This window comes from Jaculus jaculus, chromosome 1 (assembly GCF_020740685.1).
Source record: "Jaculus jaculus isolate mJacJac1 chromosome 1, mJacJac1.mat.Y.cur, whole genome shotgun sequence".
NCBI lineage: Eukaryota > Metazoa > Chordata > Mammalia > Rodentia > Dipodidae > Jaculus > Jaculus jaculus.
Genome location: NC_059102.1, coordinates 260,643,018 through 260,661,046, shown reverse-complemented (window position 1 = coordinate 260,661,046; position 18,029 = coordinate 260,643,018). Strand labels below are relative to the sequence as shown.

Genomic DNA, 18,029 nt, shown 5'->3' with positions numbered 1-18,029 from the left:
TGCAGTCTTTTTTTTTTGAATGATGGAGGCTGCCTTATAAGATTATGGATTGTTTCTCACAGAGGAAAACCTGCTATGGCTCATGAGCCCCAGATGGCTGAGCTCTGTATTTCATTTAGGGTCTCCCCTGCTCTTCCAAGTTCCACCCTCCCCCTCAGCCGTGAAGCTCTTCAAAGGGCATGGCCTGCCTAGATAAGCCATTTCCTGACGGAGCAGCTGCCTGCCGTTACGCCACAGCTGCCTCGCCCAGTGGCCCATCCAGCAGCCTGTCCCTGGACAGTGCTTCTAATATGCAGCTGGAGTCCCTCAGGACAGGGTTGTAAGGGAAGACTGTGGCAGGTGCCAGGCTTCAGGGCCTCTGCTTGGTTCCAGTGTGAAGGGAAATGAAAGCCCCTTCTCTAGGATAGCTGGTTTTGCTACAGGTGCTAAAACTGGTCACATGACTGTCCACACAAGGTAGGCTTGGACAGTAACATTTATTTCATCGTCCGTTATGTCGGGACTGAGTTGGCTGTAGATAAAAGCCATACCAGAAGTAAATTTGGTGGCTCCACAGGCCATCGCGTTCCTGGGCCTATCTCTTGGGCTCTGCCATTTGTGTGCCAGCCTTCACCAACTATGTCACATTATGGCTGCAACATGGTGACCACATCCTTGGACATTTCCTTTCACATTCCAGGTGGGAAGAAGTAGCCAGGAGCAGGTGTCTTTATTACAGAAGCAAAAGTCTTCCTGGAAGTCCTCTCTCTGCTTTTCATTGGCCAAAACTGTGTCATGTGGCTACTCCTAGCATCAGGTGACTGCTGAAGCAGGAATTTTCAGCAGGGCACATTAATGTCTTGCAGTTTGGTTGGTAAGAAAGAGAGGGGAGTAGATACTGAGTAGGCAATTAGCAGAGCGTGCTTCAACAGTGTAACCTGATCATATGGTCCCGCTGTTTGCAAGAAGCGCCACGATGAGGACTCTTTGGAAATGGAAGCTTGGCAGTCTGAATGTGCCAGGGCAGCTTGAGGGAAGTGAGGCAGGGAGGCCAGTCAGAAGGGCGTAGCCCAAGGAGCCCCTTGTGTGTTACTTGTGTGCCATTAATCCCCAGACTGTCCCCCGAGAGCATCCTGCTTAGAAACTGAACCTGCCTTGGGAATCAAAGGGTAGGTGACCGTCTAGGCACGAGGGCTACCCACAGGATCCTGCACATTCACATTAGCTGCTCTGGTCTCCCGGGAATAGACTCACCTTAACACCACCATCACCCCACCCCACAACTGACTTCAGGAGCTCTTTCTTCACCAGGGCTCTTCATCTTTTCCCCCTTCAGAAAATCCAGCAGCTCTCAGAGGGCTCCATGTTTGGCCACGGCCTGAAGCACCTGTTCCACAGCCGCCGCAGGTCAAGGGAGAGGGAGCAGCAGGCGTCTCAAGAGGCGCAGCAGCAGCAGCAACAGGGTTTGTCGGACCAGGACTCCCCAGATGAAAAGGAACGCTCCCCGGAGATGCACCGCGTCTCCTATGCTATGTCCCTGCATGACCTGCCCGCCCGGCCCACCGCCTTCAACCGGGTGCTGCAGCAGATCCGCTCCCGGCCTTCCATCAAGCGAGGTGCCAGCCTGCATAGCAGCAGCGGGAGCAGTGGCCGACGTGCCAAGAGCAGCTCCCTGGAGCCGCAGCGGGGCAGCCCGCACCTGCTTCGCAAGGCCCCCCAGGACAGCAGCCTGGCCGCCATCCTGCACCAGCACCAGGGCCGGCCCCGCTCCTCCTCCACCACTGACACTGCCCTGCTGATGGCTGACGGCAGCAACGCGTACCTCCTGGCAGAGGAGGCTGAGGGCATCAGTGACAAGGTGAGGCTGGGCAGGAGGAGGGGCTCTAGGGTGACTCAGGCCAAGCCATCTGAGGCCTTGCCTGGCGCTGCTGACTGACACCTGTTCCTTCAAGTTATCTGCCCTGGCTGAGGAGGCAGGATATGACCAAGCCAGACGTGAGCTGATTCTCCAAGGGGGTGAAGTACTGTTTAGGGGCTTGTTTTCCAAAAATTATGTTTTCCCCAGGCTGGTAGTAATTTTTCTTTTGGTTTGCTTTTCTTAAACATGTCTTGAAGAGGAAGTGAGTATGGCACTTAAGAGCACACACTAGGGCTGGAGAGATGGCTTAGCGGGTAAGCACTTGCCTGTGAAGCCTAAGGACCCCAGTTCGAGGCTCGGTTCCCCAGGTCCCACGTTAGCCATACGCACAAGGGGGCGTACACATCTGGAGTTCGTTTGCAGTGGCTGGAGGCCCTGGTGTGCCCATTCTCTGTTCTCCCCCCCCCCCAGCCTCTTTCTCTGTCACTTTCAAATAAATAAATAAAAATAAACATAAAATTAAAAAGAGAGAGTACACACTAGAACCAAGCGCAGCTCTGCCACATACATGCAGGAGAGTTAGCCATTGGACCTCTTTATACCCAGGGTCACCAACTGAAAATGGGGTAATAAGAGTCGTGAGTTAGTATATGTCCTAACTACTTGGACTGGAGTCTGGCATAGTATCATTATTACGATACTTACCAACTAAAGAAGGGAGGGAAGAGTCCACGAAGCGTTTTTCGGAAAGAAGAGTCAGTTTGGCACTTTGTGAATGAATATAACTCATTCATTTTAGTTGTGTAACAACTACCTGTTGAATGTCTATTATATGCTACAAGCGTAAATAAATTAGCCTTGCTGTTTTCATGCTGCCTATGATCTGGAGCGGAGTCTCAGCAGTGAATGGTAAATGAACAGGGTGGCAAGGGGTGCTTTGGGAGTTTAGGGGCAGAGTGGGCAGTGAGGGGGAGAGGAGTTGGCCAAGAACTTCCAGAAGAAACTACTCAGCTGGACCTTGAAGGAGTCTAGCCTAGCCAGGTAGCAGGAGGGAGGGTCGGTATGACCAAAGCTAGGGAGCTGGGAGCAATGCACACTCACAGGGCGGCAGAAGCCGGAGAGCACGGAGTCTTGCTGGGTTGAATCTGGGAGTCAGGTGAGGCTGTCAGAAGCTTTTAGTCAGGCAAGTGGCGGGAGGAGGTCCTGCCGGGGCTCAGTGTAGCAGTAGATTGGGAAGGCGGACCAGGATAGCAGTTAAGGGAATGGCCTTTGAAGCGATTGCAGCCTGGGTTGCAGCCTTGAGGATGAAAAGGAGAGAAATTCAGAAAATATTTGGGAGTTGGGATCAGTGGCACTAAGTTGAGTAAGTGGCTATGGAAAACAAAAGGAGGAGCTTGGGACTTTTGGCTTAGCAGTTCTTTGGTTGGGTGGGGGGGAGCTGGGTCTGGGGCAAAGGCTGTTTTGTTGCAGGTGCATTGGGAACTGTCTGTGTAGAGGCCCTGCTGGCAGGGGTCGGTGAGGGAGCGCTGGAGGCGTCAGCGGCATGAGGTTGACATCATGGGTGTGGATGAGAGCCTCACGTGAGGCTGAGGGCAGATCCCACTGACAGAAGGGCCTGGCAGTCAGGTGATTGCTTACCTCCTTGGCAACTGTCTTCTGCTTCAGTGGCATCTCCACAGGCTTGCTCCTGCACACCTGGCCCCCAGGCTCCAGGGCCTGTGATTTGTTTTCTCTCCGGCGGTCTTCAGCAGCTGCAAGAAGTTGCAGAGCTTAAGGGTTGCCGGGTGGTAAGCTGAAAGGCCAAGGGTGACATAGGGGTTGCAGCTAGAGGGATCGATCATGAAGTCTTGGCTGGTAGAGGAGGAGGTGAAGATGGAGAAAAGGAGGCGGGGCTATGGGAATTGAAGAGCAGGTGTGCTATGTAAAGAGGAGAGGGAGGCCGAGGTGCCACTGGAGTTTAATTTGGGGGGGTTCGGTTGGGTGTAGTGGTACATAACTGTAATTGCAATACCATGGAGGCTGAGGCAGGAGGACCATGAGTTCAAAGCTAACCTGAGCTACAGAATGAAACCTGCTCTCTAAAAAGGGAGGGCTCCTTGGTGAGCAGTGTTTCTAAATGGTCTCTGGCGTTCAAAAAAAAAGAAAAAGAAGAAGGGAGGGCTGAAGATGTAGCAGCTTACATGGACAGTGCCCACCTGGCATGTGCAAGACCCTGGATTTGATCCCCTGCACCCCACATACAAAAGATTTAGGGGCTTAGAGAGGGAAGTCAAAGCTTGGGCAAGGATTGAATGGAGAGAATTTTCATTCGATCTGTCAAGAGCTGAGAGGTTAGGTGGTCCATAAGCTGCCCCCCCCCCAGTAGCGCTTGGTTAGAATGGAAGCTGGAAACAGGTTTTGCTTTGGGCGATGGTAGGCAGCCTGATGAGTGGAGGGGAGAGGGAGAAAGAGCATCACGTCAGGTACCTTGAAGCCCTGGGAAGAGGAGCTGTGGGGTCAGCCTGCTGGTGGACAAGTGTCCGCCTGTGGGCAGGAGGCAGCCTGTCTGCCACGGAGGGCAGGGTCTAGGCCATCTAGTGGGGGACACAAAACTGAGAAGATGGGCACAGTGGAAGGAAGGGCGAGTAGGAGCAATGGTGGGTGACCAGAGAGTCCCGCATTTGGGAGTAGTTCAGGGTATTTTCTAGCATAAAGGTTCCAAGGGACGTGCTGGTGTACAGTTGTTTTTACTGTAGATTGTCACTAGCACAGACTCAGCTCTCTACATGAGTTTTAGAACTGTCTCCATGTTAACACCGACTGGTCTTGACTTCTTGTGCATCTTGACTTTTGGAAATGTTTGGGAATACTTTCACTCAACAGACATCACATATGTGGGACTGTGTGGGCAGCAGCTCGGGTTTGGCTTGCTGACCTTCCAACATAGGCTATGTATTGCTTGTGAGCATTCTTTTCATGAATTTATTAAAGCAGTTCCATGAATCATATATGCTAGCCCATGTTTTTTAATTTAAAAGAGAGAGATGGCCCAGTAGTTAAGGTGCTTGCCTCAAAAGCTTAACAACCCAGGTTTGATTTCTCAGTACCCATGTAACGCCAGATGCACAAAGTGGTACATGCATCTGGAGTTCATTTGCAGTGGCTGGAGGCCCACCATTCTATCTGCCTCTCCCTTTCTCAAATGAATAAAATATTTCAAAAAAAAAAAAAAAGATCCAAATAAGGGGTATGACTTGCCAAACCCCCAGAGCTCAGAACTGTGGAAGAGCTGGGCTGGAACCTGACTTTCTTGACCCTGGGTCCAGCACTCTTGCTGCCATGCCAGGCTGCCTGCCCTGCGTGTGCCAGCTTAGTCAGCGATGACACACAGTCTACAATTTGTCTGACCTGCGTATTCTTTGACATAATCGTCACCCTTGTGGGTAACTTTGCAGCAGTTTTTGACCAAGAGCCATGACTCATTTTAACTATCCCACAGAATGACCCTGGTTCCGGATTATTTCCAAGAGAAAGGACTGTTCCGCAGACGGCGCTGGGTCACCTGTCCATAGGTCAGCTGCTGCTCCCCCTCCTTGGGCGCTTTCACATGCCTCTACTGAGTGCCAAGTACTGCTTGAGGCATTAGGGATAGACGTTGAATGAAAGCTGTCCTGCTATCTCAGAGCATCCATCCTAGTGGGAGGAGATACCTATTAAATTTGCTTAATGAGGGCTGGAGAGATGGCTTAGCGGTTAAGCACTTGCCTGTGAAGCCCAAGGACTCGGTTCGAGGCTCTATTCCACAGGACCCACGTTAACCAGATAGACAAGGGGGCACAATCATCTGGAGTTTGTTTGCAGCGGCTGGGGTTCCCTCGCGCGCCTATTCTCTCTCTCTCTCTCTCTCTCTCTTTCTGTCACTCTCAAATAAATAAATGAAAATAAACAAAAAATTATTTTAAAAATATGCGTAATGGTAGAAGGGCTAAGAAGCAACATAAAGGCAGAATGAGGAGGCAGAGAATGGTGGGGTGGGGATGCTGTGTTGTCAAGTTGGTCAGAAAAACCTCTGTGACAATGTGACGGGTGACTTACAGTTTTGTAGTGAAATGAGCGAGGTGGAGAACATAGAGGAGAATCGGGCAGGCCCAGCTGGGGGCTGAAGAGGAAATAAGAAGGGCTTTTGAAACTGGTATGGTAGCTCATAGCTGTAATCCTAGCACTCAGCGGCTGAGGAAGGAGGATCATTAGGTTAGCCTGGGCTAGAGTTAGACCTTGTCTCAAAAAAAAAAAAAAAGTGGGGGTGGGTGGTAGAAAAGAAAAGGACTTTTATTTTATTTTATTTTTTCTGGTGTTTTGAGATCGTATCTCATTCTAGTCCAGGCTGACCTGGAATTCACTATGTAGTCTCAGGGTGGCCTCGAACTCACAGTGATCCTCCTACCTCTGCCTCCCTGAGTGCTGGGATTAAAGGTGTGTGCCACCATGTCCAGCTTGATTTTTTTTTTTTTTTTAATTTTCCTCAAGTGAGATGGGAAGTCATTGGAAAGTGTGGTGCTAGATCACTTGGCCTGCTGTGGGGAGAAGTGACCTCATTGTGACAGAGTTGAGCAGGGAGTCTGATTGGAAGCCATGAGAGTTTTCCAGGGGAGCTGATGGTTGGAGTGAGTTGTTTTGGGAATGGATGGTAGCTGGACTCCAAATTAGCTTCAGAGGTCAAGCCTAGAAGTTTTTGATTGATTGATTATGGGGCGTGATAAGAAGGGAGAAGTCAAAGATGGCTCACAGGTAAACTGCTGTGGAAGGAGTGAAGCTGCTGTTCCTTCAGCTGGGGGGGGGCAGGGGCAGAGTCAGAGCTAGGTTTTGGCTGTGTTAAGTTTGAGGCAGCTACTAAGCATCCGTGTGGAAATGCCAAATAAGCAGTCAGATGAGTGAGTCTGGAGTCCCCAGGAGAGTTCCAACCTGGAGGCCTAAATTTGGGAGTTGTCAGCATATAGATAGCATTTGAAATGATAGGACTGCACTATTTGCAAGCCCAGCATCGGCTTGGGAGAGGTCTTAGGGCTAAGAGGGAGCTGGATGCACTTGACTGAAAGAGTGGCTGATCTTGAACCCAAGAGCTGGAGGGGTCCAGCAGCTGGAACCGGTTCATTCTGCCCTTAATGAGCAAGCGCTGCGTGGGCAACAGAATCTGGGCCCACCTTTCACAGGTGAGTCAGTGAGTAATTTTTACAAACTAAACTAAAAAAGTCCTATCATGCAGGGGGCTTAAGTACTGCAGGGAGAGAAATGTGAGGCTTGGGGGCCTCCCCTCAACCAGCTATTCCCCCCCCCCAGGTCTATAGCTGCTCAAGGAGGCAGGGAGAAGGGTACCCCGCTTGCCCTTCAGAAGCCGGCAGGGTTGGGTGATGTTTGCCGCTGCTTTGGAAGGAGGAGCCTGGGGACCTTTGAGCAGGCCAATGAGCTGGAGAGCTTGCTGAGGGCTTTTCCATGCAGCTGTGTTTGTCTTTACACTTGTCTCTAAGCTGACGATGGAGGAAGGAGGGTTTCCATCTTGTGTGTGGAAGGCCAGACCCAGAGACTTGGGTGACCTGACTGGGGGATGAGTCCCTGGATCCGGGGTGATAACTAGGGAGAAGGTCGGTCCATGTTCTTCTCTGTCCTTATTTGAGCTTTCGGCTTTGGTAGTTGTTCGGCCCATCTTCGTAACATAATGTGCAGTCGGCAGAGCAGATGCCATTAGCTCCGTTTCACAGCTGAGGCCACTTGAGTCCTTCAGCAAGGGAGAGAGCGCTTGCCCAGGACACCTAGCCAGGTCTTAGCAGAGGAAACTAGATCTTGTGCTTCTAGTCTGTCCACAAGACCAACTGAGATCTGGAGCATTGAATAAGGAAAGGGACCATTTTATGCATCTCGGTAGGGAGCAGGTCTGCCGAGCGCAAGGAGACAGCTATCTTTTGGGCAGTATTTCTTCTTCAGGAACAGGTTTTCCTGATCTGGAGTTGTCCCTCAGGGACATTCATGGCCCTGAGATTTTTGAGAGGAGAGAGGTGCTTCCCTGTCCCTTGGGAAAGAGGTCTTCCAGTCATTCTAAACCCTACAACGCCATCAGCTGACTCCCCCTGCAGACGCAGAGGCCATTGGCTGAAGTGAGAAATGAGTGGCTCCCCCCGGTTGGTCTGGGTATGAATAGGAAGTATTCTTCTCTCTAGTAAACACGGCCCACATGCTCTCTGCAGGCACTCTGGTGATTACTAGCATCTATTTTTAATTCATAAGCCTCCCCCATCCCCACTCCCCTTACCATTGTTCAGAGCTCACCAGCTGGCATTTGAGCCAGCGCACCCTCATAGGGCTTGAGTTACCCAAATGCTCTAGAGGCCGCCAAGGTTCCCTGCAGCCCTGCAGAGGCTCACCCAGCCTCCACCCAGTGAAAGCATGGGACCTCGAGCTCCTGCTTAAGGGAATAGGGTGTTCCCTTAAGCTAGCTGTAGTTATAGTTGTACCCTTTTGTTATTTAAAATTTTTTTAATTTATTTGAGAGAAAGAGAGAGAGAGAGAAAGAGAGAATGGGCAGGCCAGGGCCTTCATCCACTGCAAACAAACTCCAGATGTGTGCGTCCTCTTTTGCATCTGGCTAACATGGGTCCTGGGGAATCAAAGCTGGGTCCTTTGGCTTTAGCACCTTAACCACTAAGCCATCTCTCCAGCCCTGGTTACTTTCTTTTTTTTTTATTTTAATTTTTTTAAGTTTTATTTACTTGAGAGAGTCAGAGAGAGAGACAGAGAGAATGGGTACACCAGGGCCTCCAGCCACTGCAAAGGAACCCCAGGTACATGTGCCACCTTGTGCATCTCGTTTACATGGGTCCTGGGGAATCGAACCAGGGTCCTTTGGCTTTGCAGGCAAACGCCATAACTACAAAGTCATCCCTCCAGCCCTGGTTGCTTTCTTACACAACACCATAATTGCCCCTCAGTCCTACCCTTCTGCTTTCTACTGTGTGTGACACTGAGAAAGGTCACCATGTTCTGTCTTAATATGTCAAGTGTGGGGGAGAAAAATCACTTACTAGTATGCTTGAATATCACAAATGTGCAGATAGTGAGGGTGACATTGTATGTGGCCCTAACCTCCGGGGACAGCCCCTGAGGAGAAGAAACCACTGTCTGGTGTAGGATCCCTTGGCTCCTCAGAAAGCAAATGAGACAAGTACCCCACCCACTTCTTTTTTTATTTCCTATCCTTTGCTCTTTTTCTTCTTAACAGCATCTCCTGAGAAATGAGTCAGAGGCATATGTTCCCTTTTTCTCCCCTCTTCCACGTTTGGTGGTGCACCCCTGTCCTCCCAGCCTGGTTCAGAACCTCTCTTCTGCCCAGCTGTCCTCATGCTTTCACCCAGCCTTGCCCACCCTGGGCTGGTGCAACTGGAGACTGGTGAGAAGGGAGTGACACCCAGCCAGCTCCGCCCGGCCAGCTCCCGACATCGGCCTGGCTCTGCCTTCCTTTCCTGTGCAGAGTGTCTGAGAAGCTATGTGAGCAGAGCCGTGCAGATATCTGTGCAGCTTGGGAGAACTCTGTGTGCAGAGAACTTTTCCCTGCTGCCTTGGCTTTGGGAGTTCTTGGTGGCAGGGGGTGGGGAGATGCTGGATCTCCACAGTCATGCTGCAGTGACGTGGTGAGGAAGAGATGCCACCAGCCTGGACACTTCTCCGTGGCTCTGGAGGTGTTATCTTCAGACCCAGGCCAGGAGAGCAGTGGGGTGCAGCTCATCGCCCAGCCCAGGACAGATTGGGGACATTCTGTGCACTCCCCACCAGATTTATCCAACAACAAGATTTCTTCCTCTCCCCACATAAATAAATTCTGTTTACTTTCAGGATGGCAAGGGAGGAGGCCTACCCTTGGCCCCAACTCTTGCCAAGAAGACTGAGGTCTTGGCAGGTGCCCAGGGGCCTTGGTTTATTTATGTCTAGGAGTCTGCTGGCTCAGAGGCAGGCGAGGCTGATTGCTGAGAGAGGTTTCCAAACATGTCCCCTGGGCATTCAGAGCAGCAGACTACTTGCCCGTTGGGTCCCTGCTGTGTGAGTTCCTAGACCTGGCTACCTAAGAGGCTGAAAAGGCCCTGCTGTGGGATCAGCCCAGTTCCTCAGCCTGTTCACACAAATGCAGCCACTTCCATGTGACGCAAGCAGCATGGCCGCTCAGGTCTCTGGGAGGACAGCTATTGTCCCTGTCTCCCTCCTCTACCCCATCCTCTCTCCTCGTCCCTCCTTGCTTTATTTCTGCATGGAAAATTTCCTTAGAGAGCCAGAGACCATTGCCCTCCTCTTTCTAGGAGCCTTACCAGGCTATGCCATGCTGCCAGACACCTACCAGGCCAAGGTTGGATGACTCTGATTAGTTATGGACCATTGCTCCCTGTCTCAGCAATGTTTCCTGGGAGCTTTGGACCCTCCACTGTGGCTGCATGTCTAGTTGTCCATGGAGCATCAAGGCTATCTTCCCGTGGATTTTAATTCCTCATGGTCTTTGCCTTGTCAGGGTCCTATCCAGACGTGAGAGGGGCTAAAGAATGAAGATTCTGTCTTTTAAAACTCTAACTCTGGAAATTAGCAGCAGCAGCCTCTCAACCTTTAGAACCAAGTCTGGATTCATTTGACCCAGCAAGCCCCCAGCCTCTGGAAGTATTCTTTTCTCAGCTTTTCTCCATCAAGCCCTACTGCATTCTTACATCCTCCTGAGAAGCTTTGGCTTCTGGAGTACAGAATTCTCCAGGATAGTGCGGGTGTATTAGATAACTTCTCTGTTACCTAACCCCTTGTTGCTAAGCTCAGGCCAAGGCCTTGTGGGAGATGAGCTCTTTGTCTGTAGCCCCTGGGGCCAGGATGATGTTAGCCCAGACACAGGTGAGATACACCAGCCAAAATGCCATCCTCCTCCTCTCTTAGCCTCAGCTCCCTCGGCCTTGCTCAGTACTGCTCCAGAAGGTGGGCTTGGGTGTCAGGCTGCGCAGCAGGGCTGGCAGCGGTCAGCAGCAAGCAGAGCTCCATTCTCAGGCTCCAGACAATGTGAACCAAGTGCTGCAATGTGGGCATGGGTCATGGGAGTTGGCACAGGTCTCTGAGCTGCCGAGCACGTTCTTCCCTGCGTCATCCTAAGATGAGCAACGTGACCCTGGTTCCTTCGGTGCCAGATGAGGCAGTGGAAACACGGTACCATGAACCCGATCCCTGCTTCTGCCTCTTTCTTCTCATAGATGTGGTTTGGACTTTCCCTCTTTAAACCCTCCAGGGAAGAGGACTGTGAAGTTGGAGGGTTGGAGCACACACATCACTGCATCCTTTTGAGGACCCTGGGGAAAGGAGCTCCCTTGAATTGTAGTGGGGATCTGGGGGTAATGCCTTCTGTCCAGAGACAGGTGCCAGGGTATCATAGGCAGTTTGTCAGGCTGCTCTTACAGTTCCCTGCTCCTCAGACCCTCCAGAGACCATCTCAGGCCCTCCTCCTTCTTTTGCCCTCTTGTACCCTCCTCCAACTCTTGCTTTGAGCTCATCCCTTTCCGCATCCTTACAGCTCTCCAGATACCACTCCTTGCCACCACCAACCCTGGGGTTGGGTTGGTATCCATAGCTAGTGAATAATTCAACATGCTCAGCAAAAGCTAAATCAGACCCATGGTGATACTGTGACCAAGAGGCCTGCTTGGGGGTAACTGAAAGACGAACCCTGGAAAGACAAGCACCCTGTAATATTAACTTCATTATATAAGGTTTCTTTACCGCCTGAGAGGGCTTTAGATCCCTATGTTAGTTGGGCCCTATGCCTGTCTATGTAGTCCCTTGAGGCTCAATGACCATGTAGGCATGTCCCCTAGCACATGTTCATATGAAAGCCTTCCTGGTATCAGCAGTCAAATAGCATGCCAGTTTGCAGCACACTTTTCACATGCATTTCTTATTTAATCACATCAGCTCATGGTAAGCTCAGAGCCCTTGAGTCAGCAGGAGCCCACAGGAGTTCTGTATTTCAATACTTTAGAAAGGAATTGTTCTCAATTATTCTTGGCAAATAGCACAGAGTGGAGGGTACTGTGTGTCCTAAAAATTGTACTGAAAGAAGGTGCCATTTCCTCTCTGGGTCACTTTTCCTGGGGCCTGTTCCCAGCATGCCCTCTTCTGGGGAACAGAGTGACTATATAGGCATGACATCGTCATCTCTTCCTGTCTGGTGTGAATTTGATTTACCTAAATGTGACCTAAGTGGGTAATTTTTCCACTGTCTGGCTTCTAAGATCATGTCCATGCCCAGGAAGGACTCCCTTCCCTGGAGTGTCTGAGGCATGAGACTAGTAAAGACCCTGCAGGTGGAGGGACTGTCCCTTCCCTTTCTGGATGGGGGTGTGGGTGCATGCTCGTGCACCAATGCTGTGTCGCAGCACCCCCCTCCCCGGCCCTTCTGTCTGCTTCCCTAAGCTTCCGACACTGCTCCTCTCCACGTGCCCCTCGGTGCATCTCCACTGAGGCTACTCCATTCACAGTGAAGAATACCAACCACCCTGTCATCTCCTCTGGGGAAGCAATGCCCACCAGTTACCTGGTTTCCTAAGAAGATACGCCTTCTGTCTAGGTCTAGACTGAGTGTTGGATAGTGGCCCCACCCTTGCCCCCATGTCTGGGAGGATGGGGCGAGCATCAGGGAGGGTGCCATTCTCCCAAGGAGAAAAGCCTCACTGGGGATTTGCTCAGCAGACAGAGTGTGTGGACCAGGGAAATTTTAAGGCCTCATTTTGTCTTTTAGGGTACTAAACTTTACTCCTCAGCATTATTCTTTGCTCCTGCGTCCTGTGGGATTCTCAGCATTACTTTCAGGATTCTTACTCTTCTGAATTTGTGGATTATGCTATTATTTCTAATTGTATATATTTGGGGTTTTTGTTTGTTTTTATTTATTTATTTGAGAGTGACATAGAGAGAACGAGGCAGAGAGAGAATGAATGGGCACATGAGCGCCTCTAGCCATGGCAAACGAACTCCAGATGCATGCACCACCTTGTCCATCTGGCTTACATGGGTCCTGGGGAATCGAGCTTCAAATCCAGGTCCGTAGACTTCAAAGGCAAGCGCTTAACCACTAAGCCATCTTTCCAGTCCCTGTTCGGTTTTTTTTTTTGTTTTTTTTTTTTAATGTGGTCCTGGGCTGAGCGGCTGGCGTTCAGATCAAGGACCTTATGCATGCTAGGCAAGTGTTCTATCATTGTGCTACACCCAGTCCCGGGCTTCCTGCCAGCTTGTTACTCCAAGGCAACACGAGCCCACCCCAGACTCCTAGACTCAGCTCTACTTGGAAGGGTGGAGAGGGTGAGGTCAGAGACCTCTAGCCACAGCTCAGCTGCTTAGGCCTGTGGACTGGCAGCGAACCACCCTGACTCACAGAGATGTGGCTTCTGCTTTAGTGGATGGCATTCTCCCAGCCTTGCAGCTTGCATCTGTTCATGGGCATCACTGTAACACTTGTGCATGTCGGCCTGCTATTTTGTCCCAAGCTACATTGTTCAGGAACAAGCTGGAATACTGTGTGTGTGTGTGTGTGTGTGTGTGTGTGTGTGTGTGTGTGTGTGTGTGTACGTGTATGCGTGTGGCAAGCAGGCCTCAGTTCTAGTCACCTTCAGTGATTTATTTCAGTAAGACCAACAATGTGTCAGCCTTGTGTGCAGCTAGGAAGGCTGAGGCGCCATTGTAGAGCCTCCAAGGGTAGCTCACACCACTCTTCCACCTTGATTCCCAGGTTGGTTCCTTGGGCCTCCTGCTGCAGACTGCTAGGGTAGGGCTTGGGAAGAAGCGCGGCCAGCGGCTGCATTAGGTTAGTGGCCGGGTGAGGTTTTCTCTCAGGTGATGTTTTAGCTCGCAGTTTCTCTGCCAGGTCTCTGGAAAGTTTATTCAGTGCCCGGGGAGCCTGGGCTGGTCACATCTTCCTTTACGACACATTGACCTTCAGCCCCCACCCTCTTGCACTCCTCCCATTGCAGTTACGGATGCTGAGTCGTAGAGTCTGTAGAGGCTTGACCAAGGTCCTGAAGCAAATTCGGTGCTGAGCCTCAACCACGGGTCCTCACTGCCTCGGACTCAGGGACCCTGCTCCTGGGTAAAGATGGGAACAGGCTCCTAGAGGAACATGACTCTGTTCTGTTTGCTTGCCTGGCGGACATGTGAGGGGTTCCTGTTTGTCCTCTTAGCAGACTGCTGGCTCATCACTGCCTGCTCTCCTTCGTAGCCAGGCTAACCTGGAACTCACTCTGTAGTCTCTGTAGTCCTAGGCTGGCCTTGAACTCACAGCAGTCCTCCTCTCTCTGCCTTCTGAATGCTGGAATTAAAGGTGTGTACCGCTACACCCGGCCGCCCCTCCATCTGTTACCATGTTTAAGTTGTTCCACAAGTGGGGCTGAAACCTCTGGATGTGGAGAAGCTCCCCCCATGGTCACAGCAGCATGCAGCCTTGTGGTTTTGCACTGCTTCTGATCCTTCAGGATCAGGAAGTCCTCAGAGTAAGACCTGCCGTGCAGAGACAGCCCCAGAGCTCAACCCTGTCCCCATCTCTGGTCTCCTGCAACTACTCTTGCCACCTCTTCTTTTATTTATTTATTAATGAGAGAGAACGAGATAGGGAGAAGGAGAATGGGCGCACCAGGGCCTCTAGCCACTGCATACGAACTCCAGACACATGTGCCCCCTGTGCATCTGGCTTATGTGGGTTCTGGGGAATCAAACCTAGTCCTTAGGCTTTTCATAAGCCATTTCCCCAGTCCCCTTATTTATTTATTTTTTAATTTAATTTAATTTTTGTTTTTGGAGGTAAGGTTTCACTGCAGCTCAGGCTGATCTGGAATTCACTATGTAGTCTCAGGTTGTTCCTGAACTCACACCAATCCTCCTACCTCTGCCTCCCAAGTGCTGGGATTAATGGCATACACCACCACGCCCAGCTCTATTTTATGTTATTTTATTTTATTTTTCTCAATTTTTATTAACATTTTCCATGATTATAAAAAATATCCCATGGTAATGCTCTCCCTCCTCCCCCCACTTTCCCCTTTGAAATTCCATTCTCCATCATATCTATTTTATTTTTTAATATTTAATTTATTTATTAGAAAGAGAGAGAATGGGTGCATCAGGGCCTTCAGCCACTGCAAACAAACTATAGATGCATGTGCCACCTTGTGCATCTGGCTTACATGGGTACTGGGGAATAGAACATGGGTCCTTAGGCTTCACAGGCAAGTGCCTTATCCACTAAGCCATCTCTCCAGCCCCCTCCACCTCCACCTCTTCTTTCATTGTTTAAAAATCTTAGCTTGGTAGAGCCTCAAACATAAGCTCAGGCCATCACTGCTGCTATGTGAGGACTTTCATTGCAGCCAAGTGAGATAGCCACTCTACAATGTCAGTATCAGGGGACGATCAGTTTCATGTCAGGCACAGGAAAGGAACCAGGTAAACATAGATTTGGGAGATGGCTTAGTGGTTAAGGCACTTGCCTGCCAAGACAAAGGATTCAGGTTCAGTTCCTCAGCACCTATGTAAAGCCAGATGCACAAGGGGGTGCATGCTTCTGGAGTTTATTTTGCAGTGGCTAGAGGCCCTGATGCAACCATGTTCATTCTCTTCTCTTCCCTCTCTCTCAAATAAATATTTTTTTAAAAGACACAGATCTGATCCCTGCCTTACTTACAGTTTAATAGGAAGAGTAATACCTTACATGTACAAATCACCATAATGCACAGTAGTTATTGTCAAAGTGTAAAGGGCCAGCACCGTAGGAAGGGGGTCATTTACAGAAGTGGGAGCTGCTGGGAGTGCTCCTGACCCTGCAGGTCAGATACAGGACCCTGTGATATACATTGCAGGCTCCTCTCTTCACAGACCCTCAGTCATCAGCCACCACAATGTTTGTTCCTTTTCTGTGAGCCGGGGTGTGAGGATTTCTGGTCTCGGTGATTTTGCCTGCAAGTCTTGCTACTGGCCTCCAGAGATAGCACTGGGCCCCTTCTTATCTCTTGGAACCTTCTTGAACTTGGGATTCCCCTATCAGTGAGATCCACATTGACCTTTAGTATTTAAGCCCTGAGTGCCTTGCTGGGCTCAAATGAACACAGAGCCCACATCTTCTTTGAATGGGTATTCTGTCTTGGGAAGCTGCCACTAGAGAGACACAGCAAGACCCTGGAGTCTGCTGGCCCTTCCATCTTCCTCACCACTTGTTGTCCTCAACTGTGGCCCTCTGGCCCCCTCTTCTGGCCACTGGATTTCCCACTGGGACTGTACAGATGAAGTCCAAGGAGAAGGAGACTGCTGTAAGTTTGTCACCTGTGTTGTATCCTGAGTGTTCTTGCCCGGGCAGTGCTGGGGGCACAGAGCAGGGAATAGGCAGAAGCTATGAAGTGACCACAGTGGTGTCCGGAGTAGAGTGGATCTGGGGCACATGATCTCAGGGCAGAGGAGCTCCCCTAGAGAGATGGCTGCTCTCTAACTCCTCTGTGCCATTATTAGATTGTAGAGAAGTTGGGTTAGGAGTGACCATGCTGAAGCCAGAGTGTGGGTAGGAAATAGGAAGAGAGGACTCTGGGTGGAGCTTCCGCTGGGAGGCCCACTTCCATTCTGAGCTGAAACAAGGAGTTGGTGAGACTAGCTGTTGTGAGAGGGCTGCTGGGACATTTCTGGGCCTGGAAATGGAAGAGTTGGGTGAAAGTGCCCATCTGGTGAATGGTACAGGCGCACTTGTCATAGAGTCCACTGTACGGCCCCCTTCCACTCCTGGACCCTGTTCCCAGCCAAGCCTGTTACACCTAGGCATCCTCCTGCTGGGCTAGGGAGAGGGCTCATTAGAACGTGATCCTCCAACTGGGTAACCCTCCGTATACCCTGCCAGATGGAAAAGAGCAGCCATGAGCCCAGGGGGGTGGGGAGGAAATCCAGAGCAATCCGCCCCTAATCCCCCCCTCCTGCCTCAGACGAGAGATGGCGGCTGCAGAGCCTGGGAGCTCGGGCACACCCGCCTGCAGACCCAGACTCCCTGCGGCGAGCCCAGTGCTGCCCAGGGACTGGGAGCCTGGGAGCCTGGCACAGTCCCCTGACAGCTGGAGCATTAGAGCTCCTGGCAACGCGTCGCTGTCACGGCTTTGGGAAAGTGTGCCCACACAGGTGAGGCCTCGGGTGAGGGAAAGCAAAGACATTTAGCTAGGGGGCGGGGTGGGGTTGTGGGGTGGGAAAGAAGCATTTCTGGAGCTTTCAGGCAACTGCTCTCTCTTTCCCTCTCTCTTTGTCTCTTAGCTCTTTGGAGCCAACCCCCCTCCTGTCTAGTTATAGAGAGCTCTGTGGACATAGGGGAGCTGACAGGAAATCAAGTGCAGTTGGTGTTTCTGATCATGGTTGCTTTGGAGAAACGGTGGCAGGGAGAGGGAAATGGAGAGGTTCTGGGGGCCTTGATTCCCCAGTGGGCCACGGGAGAGTTTAGGACCACAGTGTTTGGATTTTGGAAAATTCAGAGGGTAAAGAATATAAGAGAGACTCCAAGGTGAGAGACCAGTGCCAGAATCCTAACCAAGACTCCCTGGCTCCACTCTGTGGACATTTATGTGGGGCAAAAGGGCTTCGTTCTCAGCAGGGTGGACGGAGGGGCTGTGTGGTTCTAACTACAATGAAGGGATGGCCCTAAGAGAAAGGGCTAGAAGCTGAGGCCTAAGTGAGAGGACTGTCCATCAGCAAGAGAGAGCAGCCATTAGGACAGGGTAAACTTGCTGGCTGCAGGAGGCAGGGAGTCAGGTTGAGGATAGGCAGATAGCTGCACGATACCTTGAGGTGAGTAGATGCCACAAGAAGGATGCACGAGTTCCGTCATCTGTGTATAGTCTACCAGGTAGAAATGTGAAATGCCTTGTCAAGCCAGGGGGCATGTCCTTCCTTTCCCATGTGGTGACTAGGGCCTCACTGTGGGCCTCACCTTTTTCACCTTGTTTTGCTACAGGTGAACAGACACATTTATACCCTATTATTTGTATAATATTTATAATATTAATGCAATAAAGATATATATATATCTATACATATAATGTATATATGTGACTTCCTACCTTCTGGAGAAAGGCTTCTGAGGTCCTCAGGCACCAGTTGGACCATAGGAGTATTTTCCCCACCCTACCCCCTTGCCCACAGC

At 50.9% G+C, this 18,029-nt stretch overlaps 1 protein-coding gene across 4 annotated transcripts in view; it reads left to right on the top strand.

The window, feature by feature from the left end:
• Tmcc2 (transmembrane and coiled-coil domain family 2) overlaps positions 1 to 18,029 on the top strand; it is a 41,312-nt gene that overhangs the window by 9,790 nt on the left and 13,493 nt on the right. For 2 of the 4 annotated variants that reach the window (XM_004663548.2, XM_004663549.2), the window contains exon 2: positions 1,316 to 1,837. In XM_004663548.2, the coding sequence (XP_004663605.2) occupies positions 1,316 to 1,837 (522 nt within the window). Of the gene's footprint in view, positions 1 to 1,315; positions 1,838 to 2,725; positions 2,747 to 16,030; positions 16,171 to 18,029 lie in introns of those variants that run through there. The other 2 variants (XM_045141978.1, XM_012949881.2) reach the window with 2 other exon arrangements.